Source organism: Ictalurus punctatus, chromosome 3 (genome assembly GCF_001660625.3).
Source record: "Ictalurus punctatus breed USDA103 chromosome 3, Coco_2.0, whole genome shotgun sequence".
Taxonomy (NCBI): domain Eukaryota; kingdom Metazoa; phylum Chordata; class Actinopteri; order Siluriformes; family Ictaluridae; genus Ictalurus; species Ictalurus punctatus.
Window position 1 is genome coordinate 6,691,807 of NC_030418.2, and position 18,223 is coordinate 6,710,029.

An 18,223-nucleotide genomic window follows, 5' to 3' on the forward strand; every position below is an offset into this window, starting at 1 on the left:
GAATTGTAAATTGACTCACAATTAAAGTGAGGGGGAAGGAGGCATGTGTGTCTCAGGGCCTGTTTATACCTGCCCACTTCATGTGGTTTCTCTGATCGGACAGCCGATCTGTTTAAACGGTTCCATTTACATTTGGCCACATAATGCATTTCAGCTAAACGGATATGAATCCGATCTTCTATTCCTGCGCAAAATGCAAATACACATTTCCGCTGAACTGAAATGGCAGCCACCGTTATTTTGCTCTATTTGGGTTTGGGAATGCAGACGAAAAAGAAAACGAAAATGCTTGCTGCAACGCTTACGCAACAAAAGGCAGGACTTATTATGTGCAGCACTTTCGCTGTCAACAGTACTAAACTTTAAAACCCAGTGAGATACCTGGATGAAAGCTTGGAGTCAACACCGGTGGGAAAAAAAGCCTAGTGCTGGCTTCTTTTACGGAACAAGACTGACTATCCAGTTTCCGAATGGGGCGCCAGAGCTTCCTTTATCTTTGCCTGCAACGCAATTTAATGAGGAGGCACACTCATCTCAGTCAGGCTATACAGGTCAAAAACAGTTGGTTTTTGCTTTTGGCGCAGCTAAAGTGAGTGACGTACTTCCATTTGGGAGGAGAAAAGTGCTGACGTAGCCTACGTGGTTTCAACAACCAGACATATTTAGACTTGGCCAGTTTCGTCTGGGATACAGCGTCCCAGACCACCTCCTGATGTGGTTTAAGCATTCGGATTTAAATCCGTCTCAAATGCGTTCTTCGGAAGGCATTTACACCTGATCTTTTCACAATCAGATAGGTGTCCGATCAGAGAAAAACGCATGAAGTGACCAGATGTAAACAGGGCCTCGGAGTTCACAGAATTTAAGTGCACTGGCATGCCACAGCTACTCTGCACACTCATCACTGCTTAATGCTTTTCTGTTAAAAAGATCATAGTTAAAAACACCAGTTTAATCAGGCTGCACGGATCACAGACGAAGATGCTGTAGTAGCTCCTCTTGATATTTTCCCAGAGCACAATTTGCAGTCTGTTTTGTTTTAATTTGCCATCTTTATTCATGAAATAGATCCAGATTGCTATCATTTCATGTCAACTGTTTATTAGTGTGACAACAAACTTACGACAGTATTTCACGGTATCTGAGCATTTTTAAGAGTTAATGGTATAATATCATAATGGTAGAGTTTCAGTCAGATACAGTGCTCATTTGGCCTACTTACTTTTTTAATTTAAATGCACCGATACCATGTATTGCTTTGTGATATAAGCCTTTGCATGTCTAATTTCTCACAGAATATTTGGATAGTGACCTCAGATATACACATAAATATAAAAGACTTTAAGTGGAGAAGCTCATAAAAAAATTCAGGGCTTTTGCAAAATCATGAGCAAACTATCGAGTTACACGCCCTGACACAATTTTAGTATTTTTTTTTCTTAAAAAAAGATGTTAAACCTGCTTTCTTTTTTTTTCCTTCTTCTTAATTTTTTTTTTTTTTACCAGAAGATGGTAAGCTGTGGGAAAACACGTGAGCTTGTTTTAAAAGAACATTTTTAAAGCAAAAACATTTTAAAAATACATGAACTCTTTTTTAAACTTACCCCTTTTTCAGCTAGTCGCTAATTTATTAGCACAAATGTTAGCATTTTAACTAACAGCTAAAACCTTAACAGCTAATGCCATGGTGACTCCATAAAGCCGTTTAGGTAAACAAACTTAAGTAAGTAATAATTGTGGTTAGAATCATTAAGTACAAAAGTGTAGAACAGTCACTTTATTAGGTACACCTACTCGTTTGTCATGTACCGTTGATGCCTGCATAGCAAAGCGACTTCTAAAGAAGACTTAACTGTTAAAATGGCTACCGAGGGCCATATACTGTAGACTATTTGTTAGCGCCTGTTGTGTTTAAATCCTTGCGTGGTTATGTACAAAACTGGCTTTCAAGCCTCACAGAACAACACGTGAAGTGCTCTTCAATCCTCGTATATATTCACGTAAGAAAAGACTGTGGGGAAAAATAGTGAAATTAAATTAAATTAAATTAAATTAGCTATGCTAATGAGATGCTAATGATATTAGCGATGCTCACCGCCCATAACCAGGTTTAACTTAGCAGCAACCGTGTTGCTCTGAAGCTGTGTAGTCGGTGTTGCCAGATGCGTGTTGTTCCCGATACTTTTTAACTGCCAGCACAGTTTTTAAAACCCACTCATCGATCATTTTTATTTTTATTTTTTTATGACAAAATGGATAATAATTCAAGACCATTTTTGGACCCTGGTGAAAAACCTAGCTATTGGAGGGAAACCAGATTTTTATATACTGCTTGTTCGTGGAGCTTTTTGGTTTTACACAGCGATCTGGCAACCCTGCTTACATACAGTAGAACATAGTGCAGGAAAATGATTTATGAAAGTTTCCTCACATCTGAGGAGGAAATTCAACACATTCAACAGGACTTCTGTGACCTGTGCCAGTTTTCCATGTTATACAAGCCACGGTCAACCACAAGAAAAATGGAATATAGTTAAATTTTTTATTATTATTATTTTTGCACACTTTTATACAAGGATTATTCTGCAGAGAGCAGCCTTTTCATTCAAAAACAAAGAGTATGAAAAGTTTCATATTAGCCATAATATGTTTAATGCTGTTGTTCTCAAAGATGAGTCCAGGGACCTCCAGGGGTCCCTGAAACATAGCCAGGAGGTCTGTGATTTATTTATTTATAATTGATTTTGTTTTGTTTGTTACAGTGGTGGAAAACACAATCCACGTTAGTTAAATATATTATATATTTATGGGTCCAAGCACCCCTAAAAAACCCTAAATCTCAGATCTTATGTGTTCTCTATGGCTCTATTGCTAGAAAAATATCATTTGAAAGACCTATATAATGTTGTTTGTGAAATAAATCCATTCTGAGGGGGTCCATCAAATTTATTTTATAGTTAAAAGGGTCCCTGGTTACAGAAAGTTTGAGAACCACTTGCTTAACGCATCTCAGACCATTCTGTCTTTATTTACTAAGAACGTCATTTATCAACAGATTGACCTTTTTACTGAACTTGCATTTGCTCTTTATTGCCAAGCTTTTTGACAGTTCCTGGCCATTTACAGCAGCTTTGCACTTCAAGCAGAGTCCATTTAGCAGGCGCAGTTTGTGTAATGAGCTGCAGTTTTAGTAAATGAAACAGTAATTTCAGACCCACAGGGAACACACTTTGCATTCAAGTTCAGTGACATATGTAAATATGGACCTGACTGTACATCTTACCTTTGTCAAAGCATGGTGCCTGTAATTTTCCCCTGCAACAGATGCCAGTCTAGGCTTTATTTCTTTTTGCTGGACAAAAAAAATGTCCAAAATTGTTGTGGAAATGTGGTGGACAATGTAGTTACAATTTGGACTGAGAAAAGTCTTTCCTTCTTAAAATGGCAAGGCAATTTTCCACATTGATTTGTCATCTAGCATGAACCCATAAATTGAACCCATCGCCCTCTGCAGCTGCCCAAATAGGATTTCGGTGGACCTCAGGAACACTGGCTGCATGAGGCAGGAACACACCATGGATAGGACCCTAGTCCATCGCAGGGCACCATATGTACACACATTCAGGCACTCATTCACACCTAGGGACAATTTACTGTAGACAATCCAGCAACTGACATGTTATTTGGAGGAAAGTGGAGAACCCAGCAGAAACGAAACCTAACCAAGCATTCTAGAGGTGTGAAGCACTGTCTGAACATGCATATATTAATTTTAAAAAGGGGCACTCATTCATTTTTTTAAACATATTATCTAAACCTTGCTCCGTCTTTAAGTCAGAAAATCATGGACACATGAAAAGACAATTACTATAAACGCACAAGGGTAATTTGAGAGGTATGGGTATAAACAAGAGCAACATTTGGCAAACTATGTCTGATTCCAAACCAGTCAATTTTGTGTGTTTGCACATCTATGGACCTAAATATACATATGTTTATTATTGAATATTGCAGTTAGATTTTTAACTTCAGCATACTGTATATAAGTCCCAGTTCATATATTTTCTTGCTCTTAATGCCAGCTGCAATTCAAATAATGTTCTGTCTCGTCCAGATTGCAGCGTAATATTTAATGACTCTGGTGTATTGAAAATTGTTGCCACTGTGAAAAGATTCCCTCAGGATCAAATCGTCATAAATGTCATGCATAAATGTCAATGAAGAAAGTTGATGCTGCACAAAGATCTCAGTGGCTAGTCTTGCTATTTATGAGCATTGGTCATATTTAGAGTTAAGTTATAATTACATGCATGTAGTTTATACCAAATTTGCAAACAACATATGATAACCAGGCTATTCTTGAAGGTTACTTTCTATAGTGAGCATGTTCATATTCCTTTAGCAAAAAAATAATTTCTTATGGAATGAGAGAGATGTAACGTATTAAAAATATCAGATCTCAACTGTAGATGACCATCTTATACATGACTTGATTGCAGTGTATTTGAGTGCAGGATATTGTTGTGATTATGTTACCCCTACTCACTAGTTCATGCTATCCTTATTTTCTAATGATCTTTTATTTGATTTTGGCAGGGGGAAATAGGAGCCGCAGGTGAAAGAGGGAAAGAGGTATGTGTACCAATCCAAAGGGCACTTTAAAATGCATTAAAAAATACTTTGTGTGTGTGTGTATATATATATATATATATATATATATATATATATATATATATATATATATATATATATATATATATATATATATATATATATATATATAATATATATATATATTATATATATATTATATATATATATATATATATATATATATAATATATATATATATATATATATGTATGTATATGTATATATATATATATAATATATATATATATATATATATATATATATATATATATATATATATATATATATATATATATATATATATATATTCAATTCAATTCAATTTTATTTGTATAGCGCTTTTTACAATAGACATTGTCTCAAAGCAGCTTTACAGAAATATCAACACGGTATACAGATATTAAAGGTGTGAATTTATCCCAACTGAGCAAGCCACTGAGTGGCGACGGTGGCAAGGAAAAACTCCCTAAGATGTTTTAAGAGGAAGAAACCTTGAGAGGAACCCGACTCAGAAGGGAACCCATCCTCATCTGGGTAACAACAGATATTGTGAAAAAGTTCATTATGGATTTATATGAAGTCTGTATGGTGTTAAGAGCAGCCGTAGTCCCAGCAGTCTGGAATTAAAGAAGATTTGAGCTCCATCCAGAGGCTGAAAGGATCAGGATCTCTAGTATCTCCATAAATTCGTGTGGGGCTCGGCGAAAGGAGAGAGGGAGAAAGTAGAACAGAATCTAGTCAGGGTAGGCTTGAGTAAACAAATACGTTTTAAGCTTAGACTTAAACACTGAGACTGTGTCTGAGTCCCGAACACTAATAGGAAGACTGTTCCATAACTGTGGGGCCCTATAAGAGAAAGCTCATCCCCCTGCTGTAGCCTTCACTATTCGAGGTACCGTCAGATAGCCTGCATCTTTTGATCTAAGTAGGCGTGGCGGATCATATAAAACCAAAAGGTCGCTTAGATATTGTGGCGCGAGACCGTTTAGTGCTTTATAGGTTAATAAGAGTATTTTATAATTAATGCGAGATTTTACTGGGAGCCAATGCAGTGTGGATAATATCGGTGTGATATGGTCGTATCTTCTAGTTCTAGTTAGGACTCTAGCAGCTGCATTCTGGACTAATTGGAGCTTATTTATATTCCTACTGGAACATCCAGACAGTATGGCATTACAGTAATCTAATCTAGAGGTGACGAATGCATGAACTAGTATTTCCGCATCATGTAGTGACAATATGTTTCTTATTTTAGAAATATTTCTGAGATGAAAGAAGGCTATCCTAGTAATATTATCTACATGAGCATCAAATGATAGGCTGGAGTCAATAATCACTCCAAGGTCTTTAACTGCTGCACATGATGAAACAGAAAGACCATCCAGAGTAACCATGTGATCAGAAAGGATACTTCTAGCTACACGTGGGCCTAATAAAAGTATTTCTGTTTTATCAGAATTAAGCAGAAGGAAGTTAATTAACATCCAATGTCTAATGTCCTTTACACAATCCTCAACTTTACTAAGCTTATGTCTGTCCTCTGGCTTCGCTGAAACATACAACTGTGTATCATCAGCATAACAGTGGAAGCTAATTCCATGTTTACGAATAATTTGACCTAGGGGTAGCATATATAAAGTAAAGAGCAGTGGGCCTAAAAATATATATAAAATATATATATATATATATATATATATAATATATATATATATATATATATATATATATATATATATATATATATATATATATATATATATATAAATATTATATATATATAAAATATATATAATATATATAATATATTATATATTAAATATATTATATATATTATATATATATATATATATATATATATTATATATATTAAATATATTATATATATATATATATAATATATATATATATAATATATTATATATATATATATATATATATAAAATATATATATATAATATATTATATATATATATATATATATATATATATATAAAATATATATATATAATATATTATATATATATATATATATATATATATATATATATATATATATATATATATATATACATATACATATACATATACATACACACACACCCACACAGTAGCAAGAAAAAGTATGTGAACCTTTTGGAATTTCATGGTTTTCTGAATAAATTTGTCATAAAATGTGATCTGATCTTCATCTAAGTCAAGGGTATTGACAAATATAATGTGTCTAAAATAATACAAAATAAATTCTGATCCCTCATGTCTTCATTGAACACACTCATTCAATGTTCAAAATGGCAGTGGAAAAAAGTAAGTGAACCCTTAAATTAATAACTGATTGACCCCCCCTTGGCAGCAATAACCTCAACCAGGCACATCCTGTAGCTGTGGATCAGACCTGCACATCGTTCAGGAGGAATTTTAGCCCATTCTTCCTGGCAGAACTGCTTTAGCTCTGTCGTATTCTTTGGACGTCTCATGTGTATGGCTCTCAAGTCATTCCATAGCATCTCTATTGGGATGAGGTCTGGGCTCTGACTTGGCCACTCCAAAAGGTAGATTTTGTTTTTCTGAAGCCATTCTGTTGTGGACTTGCTCCGGTGTTTTGGGTCGTTGTCCTGTCGCATCACCCAACTTCTACACAGTTTCAGCTGACGTACAGACATTCTCACATTATCCTGAAGAGTTGTCTGATATACTTGGAAATTCATCTTCCCCTCAATGACTGTAAGCTGGCCAGGCCCTGATGCAGCAATGCAGGCCCAAATCATGATCATGATGGCAGTGGCTTCCTTCGTGGTCTCCTGCCGTAGATACCCTGCTTGTTCAATGTTTTACGTATTGTAGACTTATGAACAGAGATGTTAGCCAGTTCCAATGATGCCTTCAAATCTGTGGCTGTCATTCAGTGTTGTTTCTTTACCTCATTGATGAGTCTTCGTTGTGCTCTTGATGTCATTTTGACTGGGCGCCCACTTCTTGGTAGAGTAGCAACAATTCCAAAGTGTCCCCATTTGTAAAATGTTTGCCTAACTGTTTCTAAAGTCTTTGAAATCACTTTGTAACCCTTGCCAGCTTTATGTAAATCAACAATTCTTGATCGTGGATCTTCTGAAAGCTCTTTTTGGCGAGGCATGGCTCTCATAAGCGTGTGCTTCTTGTGCAGAGCAAACTCCAAAAGTTTGAGGGTTTTTTTCAGGCAAAGTAGCTGTAGTCCACACCTCCAAACTCATTTTCTTAACGAGACTCCAGGTGTGCTAAAACCTGACTCCAATTAGCTTTTTTCAGGTAATTAACTCAAGGGTTCACATACTTTTTCCACAGGCACTATGAGTTTTTTTTTTGGTTGTTCTCAATAAAGACATGAAAGATCAGAATTTTTTTGTGTTATTATTTTAGACACATTATATTTGTCAATACCCTTGCCTTAGATGAAGATCAGATCACATTTTATGACAAATTTATGCAGAAAACCATGAAATTCCAAAAGGTTCACATGCTTTTTCTTGCCAATGAATGTGTGTGTGTGTGTGTGTATATATATATATATATATATATATATATATATATATATATATATATATATATATATATATATATATATATATATATATATATTCTTTATAAACAGAGTACGCAATTCCACATTTTCTGAAATGTTTTGTGCATTTTGGATTTTTCAACCCTGCAACAATATAAAGTTATTTAAATATGATTGGAACCCACTTTAGGAGTAAAGAACTGCTGCCATTGTTGGATAAAGCATTTTCTGGAAAAAGTACAATAAAAAACAGAAAACAGAATTCAGTTCAGAAATCAGACTACCTTTTTTTTTTTTTAAGTACTTCACCTGGTACTTTTTTAAGTACTTCAGAGTACACAGAGTCAGCATCTTAAAGTGAACTGTAAGTGTAGGAGAGGAGTGTTGGCTTGGCGTATCCTTTAAACAGGGTTCATCTTTATAGGAGAGCAAAATAAATTAAGGAAAACATTAGTTTCATTTTATAAACTCAAAGAGCAAATGAAAAGCATGATAAAATAGTTTACATATCAGACACATTACAATTTCACAATCTTGCTATAGTATCTTGTGGCCACATTCTGAGCTATTTCATTTATATAAATATATATATATATATATATATATATATATATATATATATATATATATATATATATATATATATATATATATATATATATAATCTGAAATACTCCTCATCTATATTGTTTGAAATATTCTTTGTCTACAATTCAACAGGGGTTGAAAGGTGACAAAGGAGATTCAGGAAAACCCGGTTACAATGTAAGCTCACTATTTCAGACCTATATGTGTACATAATGACTACTTTATTATATGTGGCATGTTCTGCATTTATGTGGTAACAACTAGATATATACACATATAATTAATATAATTAATATAATAAAACAATATCATTATCAGTGTGTGATGACTTTACTGGTATTCCTCCATCAAAAAAAAAGTGAAAGATGAAAGACAAACAAGCAAACAAACTTCTAGGCAAATAAGACAACTCATTCTGTGCCATGAGAAAACCTCAGTTGTGAATATGCTCGTTCTTTAATTACTGATATTATCACAATCAAGGTAATTCTAGGCTCCAGTAACAAGAAAATTATCAGTCTGGTAATTGGACTGTGTTCTGAGAAGAATATCAAGAAGTTACAGCCCTTAGTCTTGGGCCTTTAAACAAAAGGAGCTAGTCTGATGTTGAAATGTGAGAAATGTGGTAAAGCCGACTTGGTTTGATGTTAGTAAAGCAAGTGGGTTAGAGAAAACAGATTTGATAAGTCACATAATGAAATTAATAGCTCATTGTAGCAAGAGGTACAAAAGTCACCTATAGTGCAGGACCAAGGGCAAAGTCAGCACTGCTTATGGTTCTTGACTACATGATTTATGACTCACACCTCTATTTTTTTTTACCAGGGTTTAACTGGGCTGACAGGACAAAAAGGAGAGGTGAGTTAATATTTGTATGCACATAAAAAAAACAACAAAACTTTTAAACATAATGGTTACCCTGAGTATTATACTAAGTTCTATAAATTGTACATCTTATTTGTCAGTTCACACACAGTGGGGGAAATAAGTATTGAATGAGTCAACATTTTTTCCAGTAAATATATTTCCAATGAAGCTATGCACATGAAATTTTCACCAGACATCAGTATTAACGCAAGAAATCAGCAAATATAAAGAATTCACAACATTAAATTCCATAATTAAAGTTATGTGTAATAAAGTGGAATGACACGGGAAAAAAGTACCCCCCCCCCCCCCCCCCCACTGTATAGAAAGAATCCTATCCAAAAATTCGTAAAACTTTGTAGTTCTTATTTTAATGCCACTGTCCAGCCAAAAAAGAAAAGAATGAGGAAGAAACATTCACTTGGCTCATAGTTCAATTAACATTCAACTGAAATTTTCAAAAACAAACTTACAGTTACAAAGCTGCCTGCCTTCAACTATGCTGCTCCTAGAGGGAGACAAAAAAGAGGAGCATGTTTATACTGGTCCAGATATTCTATTACTTTGGTATATGGTAATACAACATGCTTTATATGTACAGTATGTACCATAAAATGGTCAAATAAAAATATAAAAATGAAAAATGAGCAAAAGTATTTATGATTAATGATCTATGTGTTCATGTTTAATGTTTAATCATACTTTTGCTGAGGCTGTGCTTGTGTGCATGTCAGAAAGGGACAACAGGAGAGTCTGGCCAGAGGGGACATATAGGCCACCAGGGACAGCCAGGAATGCCAGGACAGCCAGGTCCTCCTGGGTCCAGAGGACAGAGTGGTGACACTGGACAACCTGGACCACCTGGACCTGAAGGACGACCTGTAAGTATTATGTATATTTTTGAATTGCTCCAACCAAACATTTTGCGTGAGCACAGACATTGCATCAAAGTAGTATGAGGAAAGTAATAGTGACACTACTAGTAAATAAGAAGAATGTTGTCTGTTCTTATGTGGCTGTATACTGAACTATACAGTCTCTGCATGGTAGTTCAAGGTCTTCAACTTGCAAGAGTTCAGTTGTTGTAACAAATAGTATTAACTAAAAGTTTTTAACAAAGACCATCTCCTGCACTCTGTCCAAAAGACACTGTGCCTGCAGTAAATAGAGCAGCAAACTTGGAATATCTAATCAAACAAGTGCCCCAGCATTGATCCAAATAGATCCACTAGTCAAAAACATACGCGTCCTAATCAAAGCAGTCTGCATGGTCAAATAATATGTCTACCTCATCCCCTAATCCAGCCAACACCTCATTAATGAGGTAACTCCTGTAATCTCAGCTGGCTTCCTTGATATTGTCTCAGAGCGCTATGTTATCTGACAGCATGCTCTCACTCCAGCCCCAGACAGTGTAATTTGGACGGGTCTTCCTCAAAGCCATCAGTTTGCGTTTATATTTCTGGTAGGACTGGAGGCCTGCTAGCCAATGAGATTCAGCCACCACACAGCATGATCCCTTAATTAGAGTAGTAGACTTCTACACGGGAGGCACTACCCTACTGAATCCCAGGGTCCCTCCCACTTTATCACATGCTGCAGGAGCCAAGGCTTCTTGCCATCTTTAAGGGGAAGGATGACAGGGCTGACTTCTGTGTTCTCTTTGAAAGAATGACTCAGAGGCAGCATTCGACTAGTGATTAGAGGGTGGACAGATTGCATGAGAGACAAACGGTCTGCTATCCATTTTATTTGTTCCATCCCAGAGCATATCAGAGAAGGTCATGGCATCTTTTCAGAGCAGCTTTCATAGAGGCATGGCCTGATTATTCACAGATTGCCTAACACTGTGAGCTGTGCCAACAGAAGGAATCCTCAGCTGAGTTTGCAGTCGGTCTGTTGTCTGGTCATACTGGCATACTCAGGAATTGATTTCTAACTACAAGACCCGCTGGCACCTGATAAATTCTTGCCGAGGCTCCACAAGCGGTACATTGCATATGAAACTCGCTTCTGTGAGGGCCCTTGTTGAAATAGGAAGAAAATTGGCGGTTTGTTTGTGCATTTCCTTTTGCACACACCTCCCTACAGACTGAACCACAACAGAGTTGGAACACCCATAAAATTTTCTATAACTGCAAACATTTTGATGACATGAGTTCGGACCATAGCCACCAACTGCAAACCTACAGATCTCCCATCACCATCATTATGCCTGAAGCCTATAGACATCAAGAGTTATTCACATCTGCTTTTGATAGTCTGAGTAAGAAGAGGAGATGATCCCACTTTTTCATCTGAATTATTCATGAATTTCTGGCACCAGCCTTAGGCAGATTCATGTTACTCATTGAATATACAGTGGAGTCAAAAAAGCTTGAGACCATATACAAAATCTGAGCTTTTTTCAATTAAAATGGGAAATAAACAATTAAAACTTTTTTTTAAAATAGTTTTTAACATAAACAGAAAGAAAATATCTTAAATATTCAATATTAAAGATTCTGCACTATTTCTCAATAGAAATACTACTAAAATTAAGTAATGTTGATGATGTTCATGACAGGTAACGTCAAATCTTGAGGTGGTCTGAGAACACATGAATTCATATGGACTGAAGCTTAAGCCATCCAAGCATCCTGAAGGATGAGGCTCTATTTTTGGGACACCCCATTGTGGTAAAAGCGTCAAGCCAAAGCCAAATCTTGTCCATGACATCTGAGACTGAAGCTGTCCAAAAGTCTCTTGGAAATTCAAGGCTTCCTGAGACTTTGTAGCTATTATTAGTGCTTTGCGAAGACTTTTTTTGAAATTTGCAGCACATTAAATTAATTTCGAGGAAAATATGAAAGAGTTCCACTGAGTTGAAACCCAAGAGATGGCTTTAGAGAAGCTGAACACTCACATGACAACAACCCTGTCCTAACCGACTTCCAAAGTAACATTTACTCTTGACACATGTGCCTGCAGCTTATTTGTGCTGTGCTGTCATATCTCTAGGATAGTTAATATGTTAACGCTAATAGTTAATGCTACTATATAACAAGATGAAAATTGCATGCAATAATTACATTTAAAAGGTAACACAGGAATAATGTACATGACTGTTGCTTTCAGCTTTGAACAGACCATTACAGGTTTTCCAGATAGTTCATGATCCACAGATCAAAAATGCCACTCTTTTCTTGCCACTCTTTACAACAGCATACAGAAGTTCATCAAACTCCTGCACAGGGTTTAATTAGATGATGCATGGGAGGGAACTTAACAAAACACTTGAGCTCTATCAGGTCACAGTTCAGAAAGGCACTGAAATCCTCTTCATCTGCTACCCTCCACATCTAACAGTGCCAGCAATGACTCACACATCTGTTGCTGGAGGAAATAGTCATCATACAGTGATTCACACTTGCAGAAAGTCTAGTTATAATGAACAAGGGATCCAGTCTACAAAGATATGTAAACAAAATCCATCAAAGGGCATTGACAGCCTCTGGCCATCACTACATCTGGGCCCAAAAAAGAAGGCTCCACCCTTGTTCAAGCCACTCACAGAGACTCTTTTTCTACATGGGTGACCTTTCATCCTGGACAGTAAGCATATATATATTGTTTCATTCATTAATGGATATGTTAGCTTCAAGAGAAATACCCATTAGACATCAATTCACCTGGTGCACAAGGCTTTTGTTCACACCTTTTATATAAATATGGATACTGAAGGGGCTCAGCACTGCTATGGGAAGGGGGAAGTAATGGGAATAATATAATGGGAATAATGAAAGTCACACTATTAGCCAATCAGAAGCAAGGTCCCAGAATTTATTTGGATGAATATTTGACTACCCTTAGGTAGTAACTTGTGAGCCTTAGCCTTGAAATGACTAGACTAGTACTGGAACTAAATAGAGCATGGTTATCTATTATCAGTATAATCAAAGGTGCACAGAATGATAGAAGTTGTGCTGTATTGATGACTGAATTTGCTTGGTGTAGATCAGTTGTGCTTAGTTGCTATTTTTATAATTAGCAATGAAAGCAGTTGCACTGATGTGGGTGAATCAGCACAACAATGGAGGGTAAGTTTCCAAAGATTGAGCATTACCATATGCCAAGGCCTCCACTAAGTTCAAACTCAATACCAAAAAGATCTTTTTTTTTTATTATTCAAACAAGTCCTGTCCCTTTAATAAAATCAACATCAGCACCATCAAATTTATTGTTTCAAAATGTGTGTGCTTGTGTGCCATGATCATGAAAACGAGGCTAATATTATTACATGTACAAATCATAATATTTGTGTAAAAAGAACATTAGAATGATACTGATATACCGGGAAATTATTCTCGATACTTTTTTGTTAAGTTTCGTCATAAACTTTGTTCTTGCAGGGGAGAGAGTTGTCTGAGCAACACATTCAGCAGATATGCAGAGAGGTCCTTCGATGTGAGTATTCATGATAACACAAAAAACAATAGCACACCAAACTAGTTTCTTATACACAATTCAGTAGAATCAGAATATGTAAACAGTGTGAAGCATCTATTGTTTTTTTAGTAATGTTACAATGTAACCTGGACCTTTTATAGTGAACATCAAACACTTTGTGAAAATGGGCAACTATGCCTCGGTGTGGCTTCAGATGTAAGCTACTAAGGACAAAACCTTGTTTGTAGTAATACAGATATGTATGTATGGCAAATGCTTTCCATTCTGTCATAGAATTGTAAACATCTAACTAAATATATTGCTTCTTTTTCACTTAGTGGTGCAAAAGTTTCTGGGCACCTCTATTCCAACACTACATTCACACTAGTGAGTGACAAAGCAATAGGAGACCACTCTTTTTCTATGTACATGCCTGACACATTTACAGCAACAAATACAACAAGCAACAGTATGACAAAATGACATTTGAATGAGATTTTCTCAATTTTATGCAAATTATGTATAACAGTGAAGTGACAAAAACACACCATTGGCTTGAATATACAAAGGTATGGCGTACATGGACTAGTGTTTCTTCAGGTCCCCACTCACAATTTTAATTCCTACCTGCAATTAGTTCCTATTAATGGCTTGATGCTCAAATTGAAATAAACAAACAGACAAAAAAAGCCAGACAACGCATGCCCACAAGCAACAATAGTAGTGGTAGCTATTCTCCCACAACTGTCATGAGCTAGTTGTCACCAGCTAGTACAGTATGAACATCAAGAAAAGGTCTCATGTAACTGCCATTCTGGTTTCATTTGCCTTGCCTGATTGCAGACATTATTCTTTGATTTGCAGCAGAGATTCCCTCACTTCTTCTTAGTACCCAACACAGTCAACAGAGAAGCTGCGAACACTGTCACACAAGGCTGGGACCTCCTGGGCCAGCAGGGCCAATAGGTCCCCAGGGTTCCCGAGGTTTTCCCGGAGCACCAGGTTCACATGGATTGCAGGGACACCGAGGTTTACCTGGACGGCCTGGTATTCCTGGCATGAAAGGTAACAAGGCATGAACAAAGACCAAGAGTGCCATGTTTTATCCAATTTTTGTTAATTTAAGTCACTGTCACCGTTAAGCTCACATATCACACACTAGCTTACATAGTCTGTACAGATGCCATGCTTATATAGCCTTTTAAAAACATTCATAAATATAGATAGCCAATAGAACAGAACTCACAAAAATAATTAGTGGGTTATTTCCAACAATGTTAGAGTGAACAGAGATCAATTATGTGAATCATTGATGAGACTCTTGTTTAAATGCCACAAATGACTTTCACCTTAAGTGATGAAACAGACTGATTTTGATGAGGCTGGTAATCAAAATGAACTTTGAATTCTTCATTTTTGGCATCAATGTTGTTTTTCCATCAGTAGACTAGGTTCCAAATGTAGAGGTAGACCAGGCGTCTTTCAGTGGAGTTGAGATATGTGCAAGACATGAGACGAGTTTCAGTTCAGGAAAGTTTTCAGAACTATTTATAGTCGAAAATGTCCATGTAAAGGGTTTTCCCAGGCCAACACTGATATTACAGCTAGAAAGGAAGCTGGGGTCACATTGTAAGTTTAGACATTGTACAATGACCTTGGAACATTTGAAGGTTATAGATCTTGGTCAAGAGCCTAACAGTAGCTCTCTGGTGGTTCTGGGAAAACACCCAAACTTCTAGCCACTAGTGCACAAGCTTAACTATTAAGAATACTCTTGCCTTTTAAGAATAGGGTTAACATTTTTATTTATAGGCAATGCCCCTACCATTTTCGATTAGGAGTGTCAATACTCAAATTACTCTAATAATTTCAGTTTACCCCAAAATAATTGTGTATATATTCTGGGTTAAAGTCATTTTACATTACATGCAAAAAAAAAAAAAAAAAATGTCAGGGGAAAAAAAGACAAAATTTCCATCCCAGTCTTGTGTACTAATTGTTTTTGTGGGAATTTTTCAGGTGATCCAGGAGAAAAAGGTGAAAAAGGAAATCAAGGACGGTCAGGAATTGGAGACCCAGGTCAACCAGGACTTCCAGGCAAGGATAGAAAATTTTGCTAAAATAATATAAAATGAAATAATAGTTTAAAATAATATGTTTATTTGTTTAGTGTATGAATATTGCTTAAAGCATGAATAAAATTAATGTAAAAAATTTATGACATTAGATATTGTGGAAACAATACAGGGAGCAAAAAAAAAAAAAAACAGACCTCAAAATTCAATTTAACCCACTAATGCTTTTACTGTTTGATGTTTCATGTGCTACATTAACTATTTTTCTCTTTCTAGGTCCAATGGGTCCCCCAGGCGTCAGTAAACCTGGTCATCCAGGCACACCCGGCTTGCCTGGGCGTGATGGGGAAGAGGGGAAGAGAGGATATTCAGGAGAACCTGGGCCACCAGGTGTGTGTCATCCATCTATGTGTTATGGTGCAGTTTTAAGAAGGGACCCTTTTGTTAAAGGGCCAAACTATTAAAATAGCGCTGGATGAAACAGGCCAGTCTGGATTTGGTGCTCAGAGAATGAGAGAAAAGATAACAGACAACCTTTACGAACTCAGGACGATCATATTTTGAAGGGTGTCTCTAAGCATGGAGACATTAAGTACCTCTAATAGTGTAAATAATGAAATGCATCCCTGTGTGTATGGATCATGGCATGATTTCTCAACATCGCAAACTGTCCCCATTACCTTTCTCTCATAAACCTAAAGAATGCCATCAGAGTTGCAACTAAGTTACGTTTATGTAGGGTGAAATACACCAGACAAACGGTAGCATCAAGTGTCTGCAGCACTTAAAAGCTTACAGACCTTCAAGTGAACACATAGCACTACTAATTTCATGACTCTCTAGCACCCTCCAGTGTATGTCTGTAGCTTTTCAACCATCCCATAGGATTTATTTTCCTTATTTAACACGTTCATGATAGTTAGCCAGCATTCAGAACATTTTCAGCCTTTTGCTGTCACAGTTTATTTTCTTCATCCATAGCTTAAATATAAACCATAAGCCTGCATGCTGAAAATTGACTTTCTGCTAATCTGTTAAATGATGCTTCATTTTTTTTCTTGCCTCATTTCACATTTTGTCATGGGAGATAAATTATAACCCAAGAGCTTATTATTATTATTATTATTATTATTATTATTATTATTATTATTATTATTATTATTGTGGATTACAAATGTGAGCTTTGTATAAAGCAGCTGTTTTGCTGTTAGGCACCATGAACTTTAATTTTTTTGTTTGTTTTCTAAATGCCTTTTTTACAGCCAAGACAGTTTTTAAATGACTGTCTTCATTGTTCGTTTAAAAGGATATTAATTCCACATTTGAAAGAATTTTTGAAATGTTACAATGTTCTTGTGTTTTATGTGTTTTTGTGACTTCTAATTCACTGATGATAATATTAATTAAAACCCCTTTTTATTACATTGTCTGTCATTTATTTGGTAACTGCTTTAGCTAATCATAAATATACATGTTATAATCATATAATAGTATATTATATAAGACCACATAAAATTCACTATTCACCCTTTAATTTTAGATTTGTGATTAGTAGAATTGAATTAGAATGATGTGAGCAATCTTGAAGTAAAAGTCAATGAGATTTACACGGCAGCTCACAGAAAACAGGGCTCCTATGTATTGAGGTGTATATGAATGATGAAAACATTAGCAGTCTCAGAAATTCTACATGCTTGACCTATCTGATGGTGAAGAAGAACACCACATCACATACACTCGACACCAAACACTTGGAATTCCAGTGACTTAAACACTATAATTTGATAATATATATAATTAGTAATAAACATCACATTATCAGACACAGGAAGTCCACTTCCCAGTTCAGCTATGACTGATAAATCAACCTCCTTGTCCCTTGGTGTATAGGAGAAAATCTTATCCTTAGAAAAAAAAACAAACAAACAAAAAAAAAAACTTACTTAACTCCAGGTCTTATGTTGGGGTTATCAACCTCACGTTGCTGGGACTTATATTGGAGGCCTTCAGCTGAATCACATGAATACTTTACTCCTAGGACCAATCAGTGGGTCCAGACATGCATTCCTAATTCATT

The 18,223-nt window shown here is 35.9% G+C and overlaps 1 protein-coding gene across 3 annotated transcripts in view; it reads left to right on the top strand.

The window, feature by feature from the left end:
• col21a1 (collagen, type XXI, alpha 1) overlaps positions 1 to 17,568 on the top strand; it is a 57,412-nt gene extending 39,844 nt beyond the window's left edge. For 2 of the 3 annotated variants that reach the window (XM_017464586.3, XM_053679484.1), the window contains 8 exons: positions 4,597 to 4,632; positions 8,909 to 8,953; positions 9,602 to 9,634; positions 10,378 to 10,524; positions 14,035 to 14,089; positions 14,936 to 15,136; positions 16,091 to 16,168; positions 16,423 to 17,568. In XM_017464586.3, coding sequence (XP_017320075.1) covers positions 4,597 to 4,632; positions 8,909 to 8,953; positions 9,602 to 9,634; positions 10,378 to 10,524; positions 14,035 to 14,089; positions 14,936 to 15,136; positions 16,091 to 16,168; positions 16,423 to 16,610 — 783 coding nt within the window. In that variant the 3' untranslated portion in view covers positions 16,611 to 17,568. Of the gene's footprint in view, positions 1 to 4,596; positions 4,633 to 8,908; positions 8,954 to 9,601; positions 9,635 to 10,377; positions 10,525 to 14,034; positions 14,090 to 14,935; positions 15,137 to 16,090; positions 16,169 to 16,422 lie in introns of those variants that run through there. The other variant, XM_053679485.1, reaches the window with a different exon arrangement.
• Positions 17,569 to 18,223: the final 655 nt, after the last annotated feature.